Source organism: Diceros bicornis, chromosome 5 (assembly GCF_020826845.1).
Source record: "Diceros bicornis minor isolate mBicDic1 chromosome 5, mDicBic1.mat.cur, whole genome shotgun sequence".
In the NCBI taxonomy this organism is placed as follows: domain Eukaryota; kingdom Metazoa; phylum Chordata; class Mammalia; order Perissodactyla; family Rhinocerotidae; genus Diceros; species Diceros bicornis.
This window is the reverse complement of record NC_080744.1, coordinates 38,717,274-38,737,028: the sequence shown is the minus strand read 5'-3', so window position 1 is coordinate 38,737,028 and position 19,755 is coordinate 38,717,274. Positions and strand designations below refer to the sequence as shown.

The 19,755-nt window shown below is 56.9% G+C and overlaps 1 protein-coding gene across 2 annotated transcripts; it reads right to left on the bottom strand.

Moving 5' to 3' along the window:
- Positions 1–772: 772 nt before the first annotated feature.
- On the bottom strand, positions 773–18,265 carry DLL4 (delta like canonical Notch ligand 4). 2 transcript variants are annotated; one of them, XM_058541261.1, is made up of 12 exons: positions 17,849–18,265; positions 17,046–17,355; positions 16,666–16,935; positions 16,107–16,164; positions 15,062–15,325; positions 14,588–14,648; positions 14,371–14,501; positions 12,718–12,887; positions 12,328–12,547; positions 10,452–11,154; positions 9,826–9,934; positions 773–1,311 (listed from the first exon to the last, which is right to left on the bottom strand). In XM_058541261.1, the coding sequence occupies exons 2-12, from the start codon at positions 17,109–17,111 to the stop codon at positions 1,273–1,275; spliced, it is 2,091 nt and encodes a 696-aa protein (XP_058397244.1). In that variant the 5' UTR covers positions 17,112–17,355; positions 17,849–18,265; the 3' UTR covers positions 773–1,272. The 2 variants fall into 2 exon arrangements, with proteins under 2 accessions (XP_058397244.1, XP_058397245.1); XM_058541262.1 differs by lacking the exon at positions 773–1,311 and adding an exon at positions 7,984–9,308 and having other exon boundaries at positions 17,849–18,264.
- Positions 18,266–19,755: the final 1,490 nt, after the last annotated feature.

Sequence of the window (19,755 nt, the reverse complement as noted above, 5' to 3'; positions counted from 1 at the left end):
ACAAAAACAAGATGCGTGAGGAAAAAGACGGGGGGCGCCATATATTAATGATGGGTGGGTTGGGGTATTGGGATTATGGGTGATTCTTTTCTCTATTTTCCAAGACTTATGAAATGTAATTTTTAATAATAAAAAGTTGCTTTTAAAGAGTAGTGAATGGTTTTCTGGTGATTAAGAGGCAGATAGCATATCAGAATCACCTACGCAACATTTTCAAGATGCCCATTCTCAGACCTGCTCCCACTGGACCAAAGCGCCAGGTTTCAATAACTCCGTTGGTGAGGTCATCAGTAACCAGCTCTTGCTCCAGGCAGAGTTAGACACTCCCTCCTCTGTGTTCCCACAACCCCTGACCTCACTTCTGTTTATTTATCTGATCCCTCCACCTCATGCCTATAATAGAAACAACATTGATCAAGTGCTTACCATCAGCCTGGCAGTTTGCTAAATGCTTTTGTATCTATTCTAATTATAAACTTCTCTACTACATTGTGAGGTAAATATCATTTCACAGATGAGCAAACTGGAGCCCAGGAAAGTTAGGTAACCTACTCACGGTGATGGAGCAGCAAGTCATGGAGCCTGGGTCCGAAGGCAGATAGCCCAACCCAGAGCCTTCTTGCTGATAAGCATTTGACTTCCTGCCTCCCACAAATCGGAGAGCTCGCCGTGAGCAGACTTCATCGTTGAAGGCTCTGGGGAGCCAACACGATGCTAGCTCATGGAAGGTTCTCCACAAAAGTGGAGTCACATAGTGTTAGAAGAAGTGAAGCTCTTACTTGGAAAGAGCCAGGACACCCTGGGGTTCACAGGAGACATAGGTTCAACCATGACCCTCTGAAAATAGGAATCCCCACAAAAGTTGGCCCAGGGGTCTTGGCCACCTTCCTGGGAACGTGTCTTGCCTGTTCCCACCCCTTGCTTATCCTTGCCAACAACATCTGTCTCCTTCCCTCCCGTGGGACACTCCCAGGCAGTAAATCACCCCATTCAGCCTGTTCCTCTCTAACATCTTCAGCAACTATTCCATTTTTCCTCCTAAAATCCCCTCAGGAAGGGGCTGCAGGTGTCATGCCCACAGAGGTACCAGCTCATGAGAGGTGATGAGAGAGCATCACCTCCACCTTGCAGAGTCACACATGATTTGCACATGATGCGCACATGGTGTCTTCCTTTTCTGGACTTTTCCCAAATTAATTTTTCCTTATTTTCCCCTTCAGGCGGTCACTTCTCATTTCCTTATGTTCTGTTCCTTCTCACTTCTCATTCCAGTCACTGCAAGCAACTCCTGGTGTTAATAGGCACAATTATCTGAGACAAGAGAAACGTGTATTTTAGGAGCTAGGGGATCATGCTAATTTATTTTGCTAAATGATGAAGTTGCTTTATAAAGCTGGTGATTCCAGAGGGATGAAAAACCTTCCCAAACATGGGCTCTGCGCCCAGCTTGCCCAGTTTTGAGGCTAGCTCCACCGTTTACCATCTGGGTGACCCCAGACACACTGTCTGTGGTCCTCAGTTTTCTCAATTGTGTAATGGGGAATAATAGTACCTACCTTGTAGGTTCTGATGAGGATTGAAAGAAATAACACCTTAGCCAGCACCTGGCATGTGGGAGCACTCAATACCTGTTGGCTTCTTATGATTTTTTACTCCAGACTTTTCACTTTCCATTTTATCCAGGGTAGAGCCATAATCTACTGTGATATTGTGATTTATAATAAGAAATATATATTTGGTCTTCATCCTATTTCTGGCATGGAGCTCCTAAACCCTTGAAATTTCCTAAGTGATAAGAGTGATAAAGATGTCTTTTTTTATTCATAACAAACCCCTATCAACCACACCTGAGTTTATATTAATAAGGGGACTTTTGGGAAGTCCCTAAGGAGAGGGGCTGGTTGCCAGGGGAAATCAACCACGTGATTGGGTGTTTGCAACTTTTGGCCCCATCTCCCGACCTCCAGGGAGGGGAGAGGGGCTGGAGATTGAGTTCAGTCACCATTGGCCAATGATTTAATCAATCACACCTATGTAATGAAGCCTCCATAAAATCCCAAAAGGACGGGGTTCAGAGAGCTTCCGGGTTGGTGAACACATGGAGGTGCTAGAAGGGTGGCACACACAGACAGGACACGGAAGCTCCACGTCCCTTCCTACATACATTGTCCTATGCATCTCTTCCATCTGTCTGTTCTTGAGTTAAATCCTTTTATAATAAGCCAGTAATCTAGTAAGTAAACTGTTTTCCTGAGTTCTGTGATTCACTCTAGCAAATTAATCAAAACCAAGGAGGGGGTTGTGGGAACCTCCGATCTATATAGCCAGTCAGTTAGAAGCACAGGTTACAACCTGGACTTGCGATTGGTGTCTGAAGTAGGGGGCAGTCTTGTTGGATTGAGCTCTTAATTTGTGGGATATGATGCTATCTCGGGTCACATAGTGTTAGGATTGAGTTAAATTGTAGGATCCCCAGCTGGTGTTGCAGAATTGCTCAACGGAAGGAAAACCCACACGTCTGGTGTCAGAAGTGAAGTAGTGTCGTAGTATTGAGAGTAGATGAGATGCACAGGGAGTGTGTTTTCCTTTACCCTACTCTCAGTCTACTCTACAGCTCAGAAGAATTGAGTGGGTCAGGAAAGTGATCAGTGTAAGTATTTTTGATTCAGTGGAGGAAACTTTGGCTATCTCACCCTCCATTCTTGCCGTAGAATTCACAGATTGTTCCATTCAGTAGGGTGCTAAAGGAGTATTTTTATTTGTTTGTTTGTTTGTTTATTTATGTGTGTGAGGAAGACTGGCTCTGAGCTAACATCCATTGCCAATCCTCCTCTTTTTGCTGAGGAAGACTGGCCCTGAACTAACATCCATGCCCATCTTCCTCTATTTTGTATGTGGGATGCTGCTACAGCATGGCTTGATAAGTGGTGCCTGGGTCTGCGCCCCGGATCTGAATCTGCGAACCCTGGGCCACCAAAGCGGAGCACACGAACTTAACCACTATGCCACCAGGCCAGCGCCCAGGAGTATTTTTAAAAGCAGATGGGTGATAGTCTGCCCCAAGCACACTATTAATAGAATAGTTACTTGAGCAGAGAGACATTGTCTGTGTATCTGGGGGGGGGGGGTGCTAAAATCAATCAATTAATAAGATAACTCACAATCTATGAGGGGCTACATCTCCCACAGACCTCTGAGAGATAAATGTGTCCTCAGGTCCTTGGCCTATGTGCAAGAAGGACACAGCTCCCACCAACACTCTGGCAAAAGGATGGGATGAAGGAGTAGCTGAATCCCTCAACACAGTCTACCTCGGAAGAGGGAGAGAAGAGAAGACAGCCGCTCTGCTGGTTATGCCACTGAAACCAGGGCCAAGGGGGGAAATCTACCTGGCTCCCTGTTCACAAAAGCAGGAGCTGTAAGGATTCACCCATGTCCTGGCAGAAGAGTACATGGGATGGTGGGAAAACCTGGCTCCTGCCCTTTTCTAGCCTCCAAAGAGGGAGGAAGATGCTGCTGACAGGGCACCCTGGGGTGGCCAGTGTTCCAGTTATTCAGACCTCTGGCCTAGTCCACCTGGAAGGGGAGGGGCCAGGGCTTCAACAGAGGGTTGGGATGGTGGGACCTCCCTCAAAATTCCAAGAAGAGAGGAAGGTATAGTTTGTGGGGGCAGGAAGTGGCTGGCCGCAGGGCTGAGGAGAACTACAGTGGGGAGCATTTCAGTGGAGTGACAGGGCTGTGTAGAGAGGAAACTCAGGGGGTCAGAGTTGAATGTCAGACCTCACAGAGTGCTGCAATGTGGTAGGACCTGGCTTTAGAAGAGAACCCTAGAAAAACAGCCCATGTGGAGAAGTATGACTGCTCAAAAGGGGCCTGACTGTGGGGGCAGACTCTGACCCACCAAGAGCCAAGGAAATGAAGCCGTTTAAATGAGAGCAGCTGGCACACCATCCCCCAAGGGCCTACTGCGAATGAGAAGGAGATCCAGAACCCTGTAGATCTCTTTCACTAGAGATAGAAGAGGAAGCACTGAGTGAAGGGAGTCACTGATGGAGATGAAAGTGAACAGACCGGGCCTAGCAGGATGGACCTGGCCTGGACAGCTGCCACTGTGGGAAAGGGACAGCAATCCTTTGACAAGCCAAGTGGCATGCACTCGTCTGCTAACCCCCAGGGCTTGCTTTGCCTCCAACCTGATTGCTGGAGACAGGCTGGCCAGGCCTGGCAGGGCTTTGGCTCTGCCCTGCAGGGGGTGCCATGACACAGGCCTGGCATGGGCCCAGAGCAGACCTGTTGCTAAATCCAGATTCCTGAGATGCCAGTTACCTTGTGTCTGCTAGTTGCCTTGTGTAGCCTCAGCTGGCTTTCCAGACCTTGTGTCATGGCCTCAGAGGATCTTTGGGGATGAAGGGAACAGGCTGAGCCCACTCTTGACCAGAGTGTTAAAGGGTGCCGGGCCCCAGAGACCAGGGAAAAGGCGGCAAAAGCCACTTGTGGCAGATCTCCAAGGGAAAGGGGACTCTTAAGGACTTACGGTCCAGCTGTCCCTTCCCACAGCCAAGGTCTCCCCTCCACTACTCCCTACATCAGAGGAGGCTGACCTAGACTAAGAAGTGTTCCTTAAAGACAGGGCCACAAAGGGAAGCAATAGTGGAGGCAACTTGGGATCCCAGCTGCCTCCTTTGTCTTGGGGCTACTGCTGGGACTGTCCAGCCAGACTCCCAGCTCCTCTCTAGCCCACCCTGATCCCGTGGGCAGGGAGAGTGGAAGCTCCGGAAAGTGGTTTGCGGCATAAGCTTGAGAAGGATTAACCAACCAGTGGAGAACTCGCTGCTCACAAATATTTTCATACACTAACTCATTTCAACCTCAGTGTAACGTGCAGTGCAAGAGGTACTATCATCCTCTGAGAGGTTAATTAACTCCATGGTTGGCTTCCTCGGGCAGAGACCATGTTATATTGCCAGCGCATGGCATATAACTGGAAGGAATGAAGAAATGGACGGACTTGTCCCAGGTCACCTGGCATTGAGAGGTGGCGCTGGAAGGGAGCTTCAGCCTCCCAATCCAAACCCGGTGCCTCTTCCAGCCGATCCCCATTCAAGCTGCCTGCGGGGCGGTGATGGCCGGAGGACTGGGAGTCCGACTTCAAGGTGGGGAGGGCGCTGGCTGACTGCGTTCAGTCGGTCGGCGCTGCTGCTGCGATGGCTCAGTACGCAAAAGGGCCCTGCTGCTCTGGACACCCGGAGGCACAGACACGGGAGGGCGTCGCCCTGAGCTCTCTGGCTTAGGGACTGGGGGCCTGGAGGGAGCTCTGCGCGACAAAGACGCAACCTGAGCTCGCGTCCGGCTGCCCCCTCCCCTGGCTCGTCCCTTTGGCTCCCAGGACGCAGAAGGGCTGACCCCCGAGCCTTGCGGGGGACGACAGCCCCCTCCGTGGGCAACCCCGACGGCCGCGCAGCGCCCTCTGGTGCCAGGCAGCGGGCCCGGGCCGTCCCGCCCGCTGGCCCGCCAGCGACGCCGGCTTCCCGCGGCCGCGGCCCCGCGCGGGCTCCCAGGCCGGGGGCGGGATTCGGGGACGCAGGAGGCGGAGCCGAGCGGGCGGGGGAGTCTCCGAGAAACTCGCGGCCTTCGGCGGTTTCCCGGCCCGGGAAGTGAGCGGGGTCGGGAGGCCGCAAACAGGAAGTGGAGCTGTAACAAAGAGCGCAGGGGGCGGGGAGCCGCGGGACCTCCGGGGCGCCCGGCGGCGGCGGCAGGTGGAGGGCTGACCCGGGCAAGCGCGCCGCACCTGCCTCTTCCGCCGCCGCTTGGGGCTCCGGGCCCGCCGGGATCCGGCCGGACCACGGGGTCGGACCGTGCGCCCTGGGCGCGAGGAGGGCGCGGCTGCCCGGGGAAGGCCGCTGGGACCTCCCAGGCGCATCCTCTGCCCGGGAAGGGACAGTCACGGTTCCCTGAGTGAATCACTTCCATCCCCTTCCCGGAATGCAGCAGGCCACGTGGGGCAGAGGGCTGGGTCTGCCGATCCTGCGGACCCACGGGGAGAGGCTGGGAGAGCTAGAGGGAGGGGAGAGCCCTGGGGGTCCCCGTCAGAGGCGGAGCGGCCGTACTGCCTGAGTTTAGTGGCCTTATTTAGCTTGGGCTGGGGGGAGGTAGAGGCCACTGTCCTTTTTTTTTTATCCCCTGACCAGTCTGACCGGGGCTTGACGCAGGAGAGGGGACCCTGGCTGATCAAGCAGGATAAAGGCGTTCCTCCCTTCATTAGGGCCTCTCTCTGACTCATCTCCCCCCAGTGATATCCAGGTGGTGACCAGCCAGTGTGCGCTGGAAAAGCAGCTGTCCTCAGAGCTGGAGGTCACTGTGGGGTCACACTTACTCTTTAGGCTGGGCATTGCCTCCAGGCTGTTAAGGAACTGCTGAACTTTGAATTCTCTTGGGAAATACCCATGAAGATTAAACACTGGCATTTGCTAAGCCATGGAGAGCACTTCACAGTGAGTCTAGAGCTATTATCTGGCCTTGTTTCTGCCAAGTCTGGGACCTCTCCTGCACACCTGGACGCTCCGTCCGGAAAGTCTTGGCTATCTTACTTCTAAGAAGGGGCTGGGCCCTCAGGGAGTGACCTCCTGGAAATCCTGGGGAGAGGAGGGCTTCCACTGGGGCCTGTTCACACCCCGAGTGCCTGGCGCAGCTTCTGCCATGTCACTAGATGTGGAGCCTAGCATGAACTACAGTTTGGAGCTGCCCAGACCAAGTCCATGCATGGATCCCCTCTTTCCCCAGAAAGCCGGGCTGGCGGGATCTGCCAGCTCCCTGTCTAGGGTATCAGAGCTGGTGAGTGGGTTTAGCCAGCCAGCTCCCCTCCAGGGCTCCTCTTTCAGGGGCTGGCAGCCAGTGCAGCCCAGCACAGCGTGGTGGTGTGGACGTGCAGGCCCGCGGGTGTCCTACCTGTCCCCCACATGGGAGCCTCGTCATCTCGACTTCGTGTCCCAGCCCAGTTTCCCCCCGCCTCCAGGGCCCGGGAGCAGCTTTCCTGTTTCATTTTGGGCAGGAAGAGTGAGGTCGTGTTGTTCTTCCCCCTGCTGCCGGCTCAGGCTGTGGGAACGGCTCCCTGAATGCTTTCCTGTTTGATACCCTGTGTGTGCAGCGAGGGGAACAGGGAGCAGTGAGCAAGGCGTGAAGCGTGTGCATGCTGGTGAGTGTAGATCAGCCTGGGTCTCTTGCTCCCGTGTCTCTGGCATAAGCAACCAGATCAGGGCCAGGCATGCTGTGTGTGTGTCAGGGAGAAAGAGGAAAACGGAGAGCAAGTAGCAGTGCATAGACTTGGACTCCATTGGGAGCATCTGGTGGGTCTATTTTCCTTTACTGGGACAGGCTGAGAGCTGGGATCATCTGCTCAGCTTTTTGTCAATGGCTCAGTTTTTCATTTGCTCTCCATAGAGAATGTTTGTGGGTGTAGAGAAAGGACTGTGGCACCCTAGGGACCATCCTGTGCCTTAGAGGAAGCTGGGCATGAAGTAGAGACTGGAAATTCCCTCATCGGTGCCTCAGCCAGAGAAACTTGGGCTGAGGAAAGGCCACCTCCTCCCCCTCCGCTCCCTGAAGTCTTCAATAAACTCCAGCAGCTCGGAGCAGACCAGGGCCGAGACTCAGCTCTCCTGCCCAGCTACAAGGAAGACAGACCCAAGGCAAAGCCCCCCTCACCCTCCAAGACCAGTGTCTTCTGCGGCTGAGAAGAGTAGGGTGCAGTCCATCTAAAACCCTGCAACGGCAGGAGTCAGGACCCAGACGTCATCATGGTTCAGAGACCCCATTCTCCCACAAGAGAATGCGTTTGAAAAGAGAAAAACAGGCAGGATTGTCCCCTTCCCCCAAATTCCTGTATCTTCCAGGCTCACTAGGGAGCCCATAAGCTTTTTCAGGCTTGAGGAGAGAAAAGGGGGATAGATTCAGGTCAGGGGGCAGATCCCCCAAGGAATAGTGGGAGTATAAGGAGAAAAGGGGGGACGCAGCCAGCCTCAAGCCATCAAGCAGGGAACTAGATGGGCGAGGCCGGGCTCCTCCAGGACTGGAAGGGGTTAAGGGCCTGGAGCACAGCAGGCCAAGCCCAAGACCAGCACAGGTCCTGGGGGTTCTGGTGGGGCAGCCCACAGCAAACAATACGAGAAGGGGAGTCAGGACGAGGAGAGGATTCCCACTCTGCCATCACAAAGACAGGACCCAAGAAGTAATAAACTCCTGTACACATCTGTTCCATATTATAAATACACATTATATACAAAATAATGTTATAAAATGTAGAAAGGTCAGTGCTTCTGATTCTTAAATTATCGAAATACTAGACTCCAAAATAAACTACAAAAAACAAAATAAAAACTCATATTATTGATTTCTGAAGATCAGCTTCAAGGGTGGTCTGGGGGCAGGAGTGGTGTGGGCAGAGCCCAGGCTTGAGGCCACACGAATGGGCTTGAGGGAGGAAAGGGCCTAGGTGACAACAGCACCCACTTTCTCCCTCACTGGAATTTCCAACATCACTGCCCTGAGCTCCCCAGTCAGGCCCGGCGCCCCTGGCTGGCAGAAGGGGCAGGCTCTTCACCTGTCTGCTCACAGGAGCCCTGAGGCACTCAAGGCCAGAGGCTCTGGAAGCCAGGTAAGGCTTACCAGCATCCTTGCCCAGAGGGGCTGGGCCAGGGAGAGGCTGGGGTGGTGTTGTGAGCAAGGCCCACATGAAGTAGCTGGAGGCCTGGGGCAGAAAGTGCTCCTCCGCTTCAGGCACTCACCTCACCCGCAGGGCAACTCCTGCCAAGAGCCACACCTGATGCTTTCCTGCCCACGGACGGACAGCCCTGCTCTTACTGGCCTCCTCTCTCCTCTCTGATTTGGACCCAGCTGTCGCCATGGAGCCTGGGCCAAAGGCACTTTTGGAAACACAGATGCCAGTGGAGACCACAGCAGCTCCAGGCCCCAGGAGGCCACTGCCACTCCCTCTGGAAAACAGGCCAGAGCCCCAAAGAAGCCCTCTGAAAGCCACTGCTGGCAGGGCAGGTCCAAGTGGCACCTCTCCTTTCCTCTGTTCCCCTTGCTGGCATGGCTGCCAATCTGATGCCAGACACCCAAAGGTGTGGAAGGGTACTGCATCTCCTGGCAAGTTCACAGTCTGTCCAGTTCATGCCATTCCCTCTTCCTCCTGAGAGCAGCACGTTGCATATTAAAAACGTCCCATCCAGGATGCAATGTAAACAATGCAGAAGGAAGGTCCAGCTGCTGGGGCAAAGCTGGGATGTCCTGGGGAGGCTCCTGCCTTATACCTGGGGAACGTGTGGAGAGCAGGGAAGTGGGTTACCCCGAGGCCTCCATGGCTGCCCTCCTTGGGAGAAGCCAATGGGGCAGGCGGGGTGAAGGGAATGTGGGCAGCCCTCCCCCGTTTTCTGCCTTACACATGCATATGCCTGGGAGCCTGTGCTCATGAGGTGGGCCAATGGAGGAAGCCAGTGAGAAGGCGCAGGAGGGGGCATAAAGCAACCACCCTCACCCACCAGCAGCTGGGAAGCAGCACCTGGAAGCTGGCCAGATGCCACGGCCGCCCAGCCCAGCACTAACACAGCAGGAAGAGACCAGGCCCGGCTCTCCACCACGGCTCCTGTTTCACACCCTTGTGGCAACGAAGCCAGCAGGGGCCCGAGAGCCACTGACCCTGGCCTGCCAAGGGGGGGTTGTGACCCACACTTCAGGAGAGCCTCTGGGGCTGATAGTCACCAGGTCACTCTCCCATCCCCTAAAGGCAGCAGGGGACACGCTGGAAGGGCACGCAAGCCCAGCACTCACCTCTGTGGCAATGACACATTCATTCCTCTCCTCTGATATCAAACACACAGACTGGTACATGGAGTCCCTGGGGGAGCATATCGCTGATATCCGACACTCTGGCTTTTCACTGAGGGAACACAAGACACGTCTGTGAGGGAGGGATGGGGAGAGGGCTGGGGGGAGGATGGGGGTGCTAACCTGGACGCTGGAGAGCCAAAGGGCACTGGCAGAGGTGGCTCTGGGAGAGACACAGGGACTGGGGGTGCCAATACTAGCCTGGGGACCAGTTAGGAACAGGCCCCTAAGAGAGCCACAGGACCCCCAACCTTACCAGGGGGTCTCAGGCCTGGAAAAAGCCAGCATTGCCACTAGAGGCAAGCCATGCTGTGGAAAGATGGAAGTCACAAGAGACACAGTGTGGACACTTGACATTTGTGAATGAATGAATGAATGAATGAATGGGAGTGAGGGAAGGACAAAGGACCCCTGGCAGAAATCTTGTTGGAGGATCCTCCTGTCAGTAGCAAAACCCCCTGTTTGCTTAAAAGCAGCCAAGGTGCCACCCTCCCACCTGTCCCGGGGGGGCCCAGGCTGTACCATGCAGGGGTCCGTGGCCGGGCCCTGGGCCTCTAGGTGCTGCTCACCTATGCAACCGCAGTGGCGCCTTCTCCCCTAAGCTCTTGTCACTGTGGGGGTATTTCCCCAGGATGGTCCCCCGCCCCAGGGGCCCTGGGGCCAGATTATAGTCCAATGTGTGGTTCTGCTGTTTGCCACAGTTGGACTTGTCCAGGCCACAGTCCACTTCCAGCTCCTTCTTCTGGTTCGTGTTCTTGAGCTGGGCTGTGGGGATCAGGTTGTCTTTCTGGAAGTCCGACAAGTTGTTCATGGCCTCCCTGCTGTCGTCATCGGGCCGCCGAAGCCGCAGCTGCCGCACAGCCACGGCCACCATGCCCAGCAACACCAGCACCACCACCAGCCCCACGCCCAGGGAGACAGCCACCCAGGGGAAGCTGGGTGGCATGCTCACAGGGAACTCGCAGCGGCTGCCCACAAAGCCGTAGGGACAGTTGCAGACAAAGTTGTCCGAGGAGAGGCCAGTATAGCAGGTGGCCCCGTTGAGGCAGGGTCCGGAGGCACAGGCGTCACTGGGCGTCCGCACCTCACAGCGCCGGCCAGAGAAGCCAGGAGGGCAGGTGCACACCAGCCCGTTCTCTAGGTCATGGCAAGTGCCACCGTGGGCACAAGGGCTGCGGGCACAGTCACTGATGTGGAGTTCACAGTGGGCGCCTGTGAATCCAGGACGGCAGCGGCACATGCGGTTCGGACCTCGGTTCAGGCACTGGCCCCCTGGGGGTACACAAGGGCACAAGTCAACAATCAGCTGGGAACGCCCTGGTGCAGAGTGAGCGCCTCATCCCAGGAACGAGCTCGGGTCCTTCCGCCTCCATGAATGCAGCCAGCATTTACAGATCCCATGACAAAGAGCACTGCATGAAGAGTCAGGAGACCTGGAGCTGAGGGTGACCCTGGTCCTCTATGCCTCAGTGGGCTCATGTATAAAAATTACTAGCATCTTACAGATCTTGACAGTAAAATTGGACAGCTATCCTTGGGTTTGAATCTCAACTGCCTCTCTCTCGCTGGGGATCTGGCACCTGTTGCCCTAGCTTATCTCTGAGCCTCAGTTTCCTCATTTGGTAAATTGGAGCTAATGCCACCCCCTCCACAGGAGACCTCTCAGGGTTAGGGAGGATGATGCATGAAGGCAGAGCACACACCTGGTATATAGTACATGCTCAGATAAATGTAATTATCATTGTTTCATTTAATCTCCACAGCCAGATGAAAGACAGAAGACAGGTATTATATTTCCCATTCAGTGATGAAGAAACTCATGGCTCCAGGGAGTTAACTTAAGTGACTAGCCAGAGAGCAGACTCCATGGCAGCCCTTCTAACCCCTCCCCACTCCCGAGGCTTCTCTCCTGCACAGTGTTGTCCGCCTGCCTCACGGAGGGTCACCAGGAGGCCAAGGAGACAAAGATAACCAGCATGCTTTGCGCCCAAAAGATGCTGAACATTCTAGATGCCTTGTGCCATGCCAGGCTCCACTGAGCAAGGCCATAGGCAAAGTGAGGCCCCCAGGAGCAGGGCCTTGATCACGCCAGCCTCCCTTGAGGAGGGACATGAGGCCTCCAACGTCCCTCTCTCTAGTCTAGGACTTCCTGGGGAGGGTCAGGGGCCACCCCAGCCAGGTCAGGGCTCTGACATGGGACTAGGAATAGAAGCCACGCAGGGCACACACCACTCCTCCTTAGGTCTGCACCCGCTGCTAACCTGCTCCTCTTCCAAAGCCACTCAGCTGACCCAGTACGCTCTTCACCACCCAGAGCAGATGGGGACCCATCTCAGCTGCCCAGAGTGACAGACAAGGCCCCTCTCCTGTCTTCACTCTCCCTTGCCAGAAGGCTCTCTTGGCCCCAGGGCTGGTCCATCAGGTTAGCAAAGCAACAGGACGCACCATTGGCACACGGGTTGCTGGTACACCTGTCCACTTTCTTCTCACAGTTGGAGCCAGTGAAGTTAGGGGGGCATTCGCAGGCATAGCTGGCCCCCTGGTTGCGCTCCCGGCAGGAGCCCCCATTGAAGCAGGGAGAGTCGGCACAGCTCAAGGTGCTGTGTTCACAGTGCAGGCCGTAGTAGCCCGGGGGACACAGGCAGCGGTAGCCATCCTCCTGGTCCTGGGGAGAGACCAGAAAGGGGCTAAAGTTAGACCTTGGGGGGCAGAGACACATGGCTGGGGGTTAGGCCCCACCTGTCCATGGCTGCACATCCACTGGCCGCCTGGGGTGGGGATGCCTGGATGCCACCTGGCCAGACCTCTGCCTTCCTGTGCTGTCCCAGGCCTCACCTTACAGCTGCCTCCATTGCGACAGGGATTGCTGTCACACTCGCTGAGCTCCAGCTCACAGTCCACACCAGTGTAGCCCGGGCGACAGGTGCAGGTGTAGCTCCGCTGCCCACTATTAGAGCACGTTGCCCCGTTCTTGCACGGGGAGTGGTGGGTGCAGTAGTTGAGATCTGTGGAGACAGGAACCAACCAGCTGAGCAGAGCTAGAGAACGGTGTCCCCTCCAGGGTCCTTGCAGTACAAGTTCACTTCAAAGTCTGCTAGGCCCAAATACCCTTCCTCCTCCCCCAATGAAATCATGTATGTTGAAGCACCTACAACTGACCAGTGCAATCAATCAAAGTTGAAAAAACACAGTTGGACAACTGCCTGCCAGGTAAGCTCACAAACTCTAGCAGCCAGAGTAGAATGAAGGTAAGGAAGAGGAGTGGATGGCAAAGCCATGTGTTGAAGAGCAAGTCAGTAAAGGTTTCATGGAGGAGGGGCCACTGAGATAAGCCTGGAAGGTGGGATAAAATTTTAACAGGTGGAAACGGTAGAGGGGAGGCGAGAGCCACCATAGGCAGCGACCAGGCATTATTTAAAGGGGAATGCGTTACGAGCGTATTTTGAAATATAAGTATTTGTTTTCTTATTTGGGAAGGACAGGGAGTGAGAACCAGACAGAGCAAATTTAGAGACTGTAAGGGCTGTGTTTGCATATGAGTATATGACTGTGTCACCTGGGAGCAAATGTGGGGAGAAGAAAGAGAATGGGCAGGAACCAGGTGTGCATGTGTGTTTCCAGGGGAGGGGGGAGAAAGTCACACAAATACACACACACACACACACACACACACACACACAATCAGAGGCTGAATTCCAAGTCCCTTGTTGCCAGCGAGTCTTCTAGGCAAGTTCTTTCTATCTTGGCAAGCCCCCCACCCACCCAACCCAGGCCTGTGCTGGTGTCTCCATGGCAGCAGCCACCCCATTTGACCCTGAAAGTGGGAGGCACATGCTGCAGCTGGCTACCAGGATGAAGGAGAAAAGGCTCCCTTCCCCACGGCTGGGGCTGGCAGACCCCTATATAGCCAGAAGAGTGACCAGCCTCCCAAACACCAGAAAGAGTGTGGGCTCAGGCAGCTGCCTGGCAAATGCGACTGGGGAAGAACAAGGGAGGCTGTTTCTGCCCACACCAAGAGAAGTCGGTTAGATGTCACTCCGCCCAGAGGCCCAGCTCACCTGCAGCCTTGGGGCAGCCGGTGGGCACACCCCACCAGACAGCTGTTTACGGGAGAGCTGCTCAAACAGCCCTGGCAGATAAGCAAACACTTAGGGGGTTAATAGGTAACTACGAGGCAGAAAGAGGAACTGAGCCTGGCATCCCTCTCTTTGGCCTTGCTGGAATTTATGAGTGCAACCTCCAGGCTGCCAACTTGTCACCCGCCTGGCTCCTCCAGCCACCCTGTCTCCCCAGCACTTGAGGAAGAAGGATCCAGCATCTCATTCTAGGCCAGTTGTAAAGATCCTTAAAAGTCCCAAGCTCCTTTAAGGATAATGGGAAAGCCAATGCAGCAGTCACCAAGTAAGAAGGGTCCAGGTGACAACTCTGGTTCCCACCCCCTGTCTATCTTTCCCATCCCCTCTGCATCCTCTCTTTGCCCTGACTCACCTTGGTCACAGAATAGGCCTCCCCAGCCCTCATCACAGGTGCATTGCCAGGGAGTGCTGCAGGTGCCATGGCGACAGCCATTGTGGGGGATGCATTCGTTGCACAGGCGGCCCTGCCAGCCTGGGCGGCAGCTGTGGGACAAAAGGGAGGCTGAGGGTGAGGTGAGGGCCTGGCCAGGGCACGGCTCCCCTCTCACCACTTCCTGCACTCTACTCACATGCACTCCGCTGGCTTGCTGCAGTAGCCATTCTGTTCGTGACAGCCAGAAAGACAGACAGCTGAGGAAAGAAAACAAGGCTGGGTGAGATTGGGATGCCAAAGACTCTGAAACCCCACTCTCCCTCTCCTGGCCCTGGGGATGTCCCCAGCTCTTCTGGGCTCACTTCGCACTCCTGGCCTTCCAGAGGAGCCGTGGGAGTCTTAAAGGGAAACAGTGGCACAGGAAAGCAGGATCCAGGCTGGACAGAATGCCATAACGGGGTCCTTGTGGGCTTTGGCATGATGGGGAGGAGCACTAAGAAGGGACGAGGTCAGAGTCCAAGCCCATCCTAAGCATCCCCAGCTGTTCCTGAGACCCAGCTAGTGGGCAGCCCAGACCGGCTCTGTGAGGGAGGCAGGTTGTGGCCTAGAAGACGCCACTGTGTTTGCTTAGGGCCCCCCCCTCCAGGCAGGTGGGAGCTTGGCTGCTTACGCTGTTCGCAGTACTCCCCAGTCCAGCCGGGCAGGCAGGACAGGCTGCCATCTGGCTGGCACACGTAGTGGCCGAAGTGGTCATTGCGCTTCTTGCACAGGCGTGAGCAGCTGTCCCCATAGTAGTTGTCACTGCAGATGACCCGGTAAGAGTAGCGCAGCCTTGTGAGGGGGCTGGTCTGCTCATCCAGTAACCAGTTCTGGCCCACAGCTAGGGAGCCCTGGATGGCGATCTTGCTGATGAGCGCGTCTGGTGGCAATGCCTCTGAAGGGGCAGAGGGCCAGGTCAAGGAAGGGCAGCCAGTCCCCGAGAGTGCCAGCAACTGCTGGATCAAACCAATTGTCCAGATGACCCCCACCTGCCAGCAAGCACAGGCCAGAGGAACCCAAGGGTCCCACTGCTTAGCTGCCCTGTGAGTGTGCATGTGCAAGGGGCCTGATATCATTCAAAAAGGGGACAATAGAAGGATGTGGAGATATCCCAGTGTTCTGGAGGCAGATAGGCAGGGGAAAGAGGAAAAGAGGTCAAAATGGAAAAAAAGAAAAAAAGAAAAAGAAAAGCTCTTCAAGCCGGGGAGGACCCTGGGAGCAAGGGGTCCTTTGGTGCCCATTCAGGGGTTCTGCCCTCAGAGATGGGTAATGCTTTTCTTTTTCCTTTTCAAAGTGAGAATTGTTGTGCTGCTGAAATATCCTTTTCCTCTGTGTCAGAACAACATCCCAAAGCCATTATTCCTTTTCCAAAGGAGCGGAATTCGCGAAAGGTGTAAAATACAGGAAGGGGCCCGTCAGCGGCGCTGGCAGCTTCGGCCTTTCTCACCGCCGCGCTCCCCGCGTTCCCACGCCAAAAATAACCCGCAGGAAACGCAATTGTGCTCAGAGTCCAGGCAGCGGGCGGAATCTGAGCGTCCAGCGCGGGGCGCAGCTCCTGGCCGAGCTTAGCGTCCTGCCCCCCACCCCCAACTCCGCACTTCCCCCGCCTATGACAGGTTAACTCTTTCGGCGCTGCGCCGTGTCGCCCCCCTGTGGCGGCGGAGCGAGCTACTCACCTGGCCTCAGGTCGTCTCCTGGCGCGTGCCAAGCTTCGATGATGAGCGAGAAGGTACCCTGGGAAGCGAAAGGAGGGGGCGGGGGAAGACAGAGAGATAGCGAGATGATCAGGGGGGTCCGTGGGGGTGCCTCGCGGCAGCCGGTTTAATTAATCTAATTGCAGGATACAGTTACTGCGCCCGGGTCAACATAACGGGTCTTGACGCAGCATCGCGCGCAAGCAGGAAAGACGAGAGGAGAAACCCTGGTAGGAGGAGGGTTGAGGAATAGGAATGTACTCCAGAGCCCTTCGGAGGTGGGGGACGCGCTGAAGTGGTAGGTGATGAAAATCGTATCCTAAAAGCCAGGAGAAGAGAGGGCGTAGAACTGAGAAGAGGGAGACTGGTGAGAGCCCTCCCCAGGATGAGGTCCCAGGAAAAAGAAAGGATCAAAAGACAGCGCCCCACGTTTCTTTATTTTTTCGAGGGGAGCGAGGAAATCTGGGGAGAGGGCTTTGGTCCCAGGGAACCCCCTTCTCTCGGCTTTCGTGACCTCCCAGTGCGCCCAGGCTGTGCTCACCGGCCAGGTGAAATTGAAGGGCAGTTGGAGAGGGTTGCGTCCCCCGCCGCTACTGTCGTCCCCGACGGCGAAGGAGTTGGTGCCCAACACAGGCGTGGAGACGCTGCCGAAAGTGCAGGGCCCGGGCGAGACGACCGCCTGGAAGTGCTTAAGGCAGACGCGGAAGAAGGTCCGGCAGCCGGGTTCGCACGGCCGTCCGCTGGCCAGAACGCCGCGCTCGTTGGCAAACTCCTGCAGCTGCAGCTGGAAGACTCCGGAGCCGGCCGCGCGCTGTTGCACAGAGACCGAAGTAAGAAGGAGGGGAGCGGTCAGCTCGGTGGATGCCCGGGGCTCAGGCCCAGAACGCGGCGGGAGGGGGCGGAGGGGGCGCGGGTCGTTACCTGCTGCCAAAGTGCCGCCAGCAGCAGTAGCGCCCAGCCGGAGGCTCTACGGGACGCCGCTGCCATCCCCTGGGGCGTCGCTCTCTCCACCCGCCGGCCCTGAAGCTGGCTCCGTCCGGGACGCCGCTTTCCCGCGCGTCCACCCGCCGGAGGAGGACCTGAAAAGCTGGGCTCCGCTCCGGGCTTTCCTCCTGCCTTGCTCCTCGCTAGCTCCGCTCCAACTGCCGCGGTAGGTAATCCAGGTGAGGGCGGCTGGGCGGAGGCCGCGCAGAGGACGTGTCCTCGGGCTAATCCTAGGGCTGCAAGCGGGCTAGTGCCCGGGTACACTGCACTGAGGCGGCTTGAGCTGCGGCTCTTAGCCTCGCGTTCCCAGCCTGCGCTCAGCGCCGCTACTGAAACCTGCGCGCTCGGGAGCCTTCCTTATATATATTGGCTCCTCTCCTCGCTGCCTGTCACTCAGACTCACGGTCACTCTCCCCTCCCCTCCGGGCCTCTAGTTGCTACTGCCCCAGCGCCGCCCGGAGGGGGGCCTCCGCCCCCGCCATCCCCCTCCCCGCCAGCAAGTCAGGCACAGGTCCCCGCCCCTCCGTGCCGCTCTCAGCCTCTGGTCCCCCAGCTCTGAGAGTGCGGAGGCGACCAGTTCTCCGCAATCGTGGGGTTACAGGCCGAGACCCCAGCAGTGGGAGGATAGGGGGAGGGCCGGGGTGAATGAGGCGGGAGGTGAGCGAGTGGTTCCCGGGGTCGTGGGGGCGGAGACACTGGGGAGTCCCCGCGGGCATTGCGTCCGTCGCGGCGCTATTTACCTGTAGCCCTCGAGCAGGTGAAAAAGAACTGAAGTCCAGAAAGCGAAACCAACGCCAAAGGACTCCGATCTCCTCCTTCCCGGAGCTTCGGGCGCCCTCGCCTCGTCGGCCCCCAACCTGTGAGTGCCCACCCACCATAGGTCCCCGGCGCAGCAGGGAAGCCAGCGGACTCATTAACCTCTCTGTGGCCACTAGGGGCAAGGCGAGGGCCCCAGCGTCTAAGACTCCGGGGCTCTCTCCCTCCACCTGGTAGGTGTCTCCCTCCCTAGTTGCAGGGGGTGTGCCCAGCGCGTGCCGTCTCCCTTCTGCCCCCCGCCTGGGCTTGGCGCGTGCCAGCCCCCAGACGCGTGGTCCGGGAGATGGAGGGCGTGGTCCCCGAAGCAGGAGAAGGGGGCGCGTCCTCAGCTGTATGGTAATTGGGTCTGGCCCCGCCTCCAGCACCTCCCTTCACCTGGGTTCAGCTTCAGCTCCGGAGCCCACCGTCTCCCCCCACCTCAGCAGCCCCAAGCCCCCGCCCGCGTCCTGTCGCTCCGTTGGAGCAGGAAGGAACTCTCCTGCCTCCACAGTTGGCTCAAGCCACTGTAGAGTCAGGTGAGCGGTTGAGGCCGGGCAGACCCGGGTCTTCTCACAGGGCGAGATGTAGGGTGGAACTGGAAGCGCGCGGACTCGTCCGAGTTTCAGGCGGCTTCACCCGTCTCGCCTTCGCGGCTCCCCTGGGTGGCCCCACTTCGAGCGGCGGCAGTGCAGCTGCTTTCCCGGAACACGGCGTGATCCCCGGAGGCCTTAGACCGGGGAGGGCCGGCTTCTCTCAGTCTCGGGGGTGCTGGGGAGCTCGTTCTCTGCGACGCTGAGGGCAGCGGGGGCCCTGTGGCTTCAGCTGTCAGCCCGCCTGCACAGCGATGGCTGTCGTCGGGCGATAAGATCGCCGCGGGGGGAGCAGGGACGCGGCGCGGGCCCCGGGGAGGCTGGCGGGGGGGGGGGCACGGAGCCCAACAGCTGCCTAGGCCAAGTATGGTCTGATTTTTTTGACTTGGGGGTGGTGGTGGAGGATTGGGGGGAGAAAGATGGGAAACAAGAGGTTGGGAGCGTGGGTTGGGGGAGGGGCGAGGTGAGGAGACGGGCTCCGGGGTCCCCCACGCACGGCCACCCCTCCCAGCCACCATCTGGCGCGAGCGGGTTGGCGTGGGGAACCGAGGTGGGGCGGGGGCTGGCAGATGGGCCCAGGCTGCGCTCCAGAGTTAATGTAGGTTATGGGCAGGCGGAGTCCCCGGGCCTGAGGGGGGTGGAGCCCGGGTCTTGCCTCCCAGCGATCCTGACAAGTGGGTTCCCCATCCTCTCTCCGACCGTACTGTATAGATCCCTAGACCTGCCTGGGGTGCCCAGGAGTGCCTCTTGCTCTCCTCTGAGCTGGCATCCAGCCCTACCTAGTTCTGTCCGCTTCCACCCCCAAATCCTGGCCTGGGAGTTTGTAAAAACTCGCTCCTTTTCTGGCGCTGGCACTTGCCTGACCCTCCAAGGAGACATCCAATCCCATGGGAGGCATTTCGCTCAATTCTGGTAGATCTGGAACACTCTCTACCCCTCATACACATCCGGGCTAATGTGACCAAAAGCAGTTTGCAAACAGTCAAGGACCAAACAAAAATAAGTCTTACCGTTATCCTCAGAGAGAGGAAAGGCAAGGGAACAGAGACCTAGAAATCCTCTGACCTGAGGAGGAAAGTGTTAAATTCTCCTCACCATCAAAAGGCACTTTTGAAGCACCTGTTTTCCACCCCAGAGCATCCCAGAACTTCATTACCCGATAGGATGCCACCCTCGACCCTGAGGACCCACTGGCTCTCCAATCTGCTGGGGTCCAGCTTTGTCCACATTTGCTGGGCAGGAGAGGGTCTCACTGTGGACAG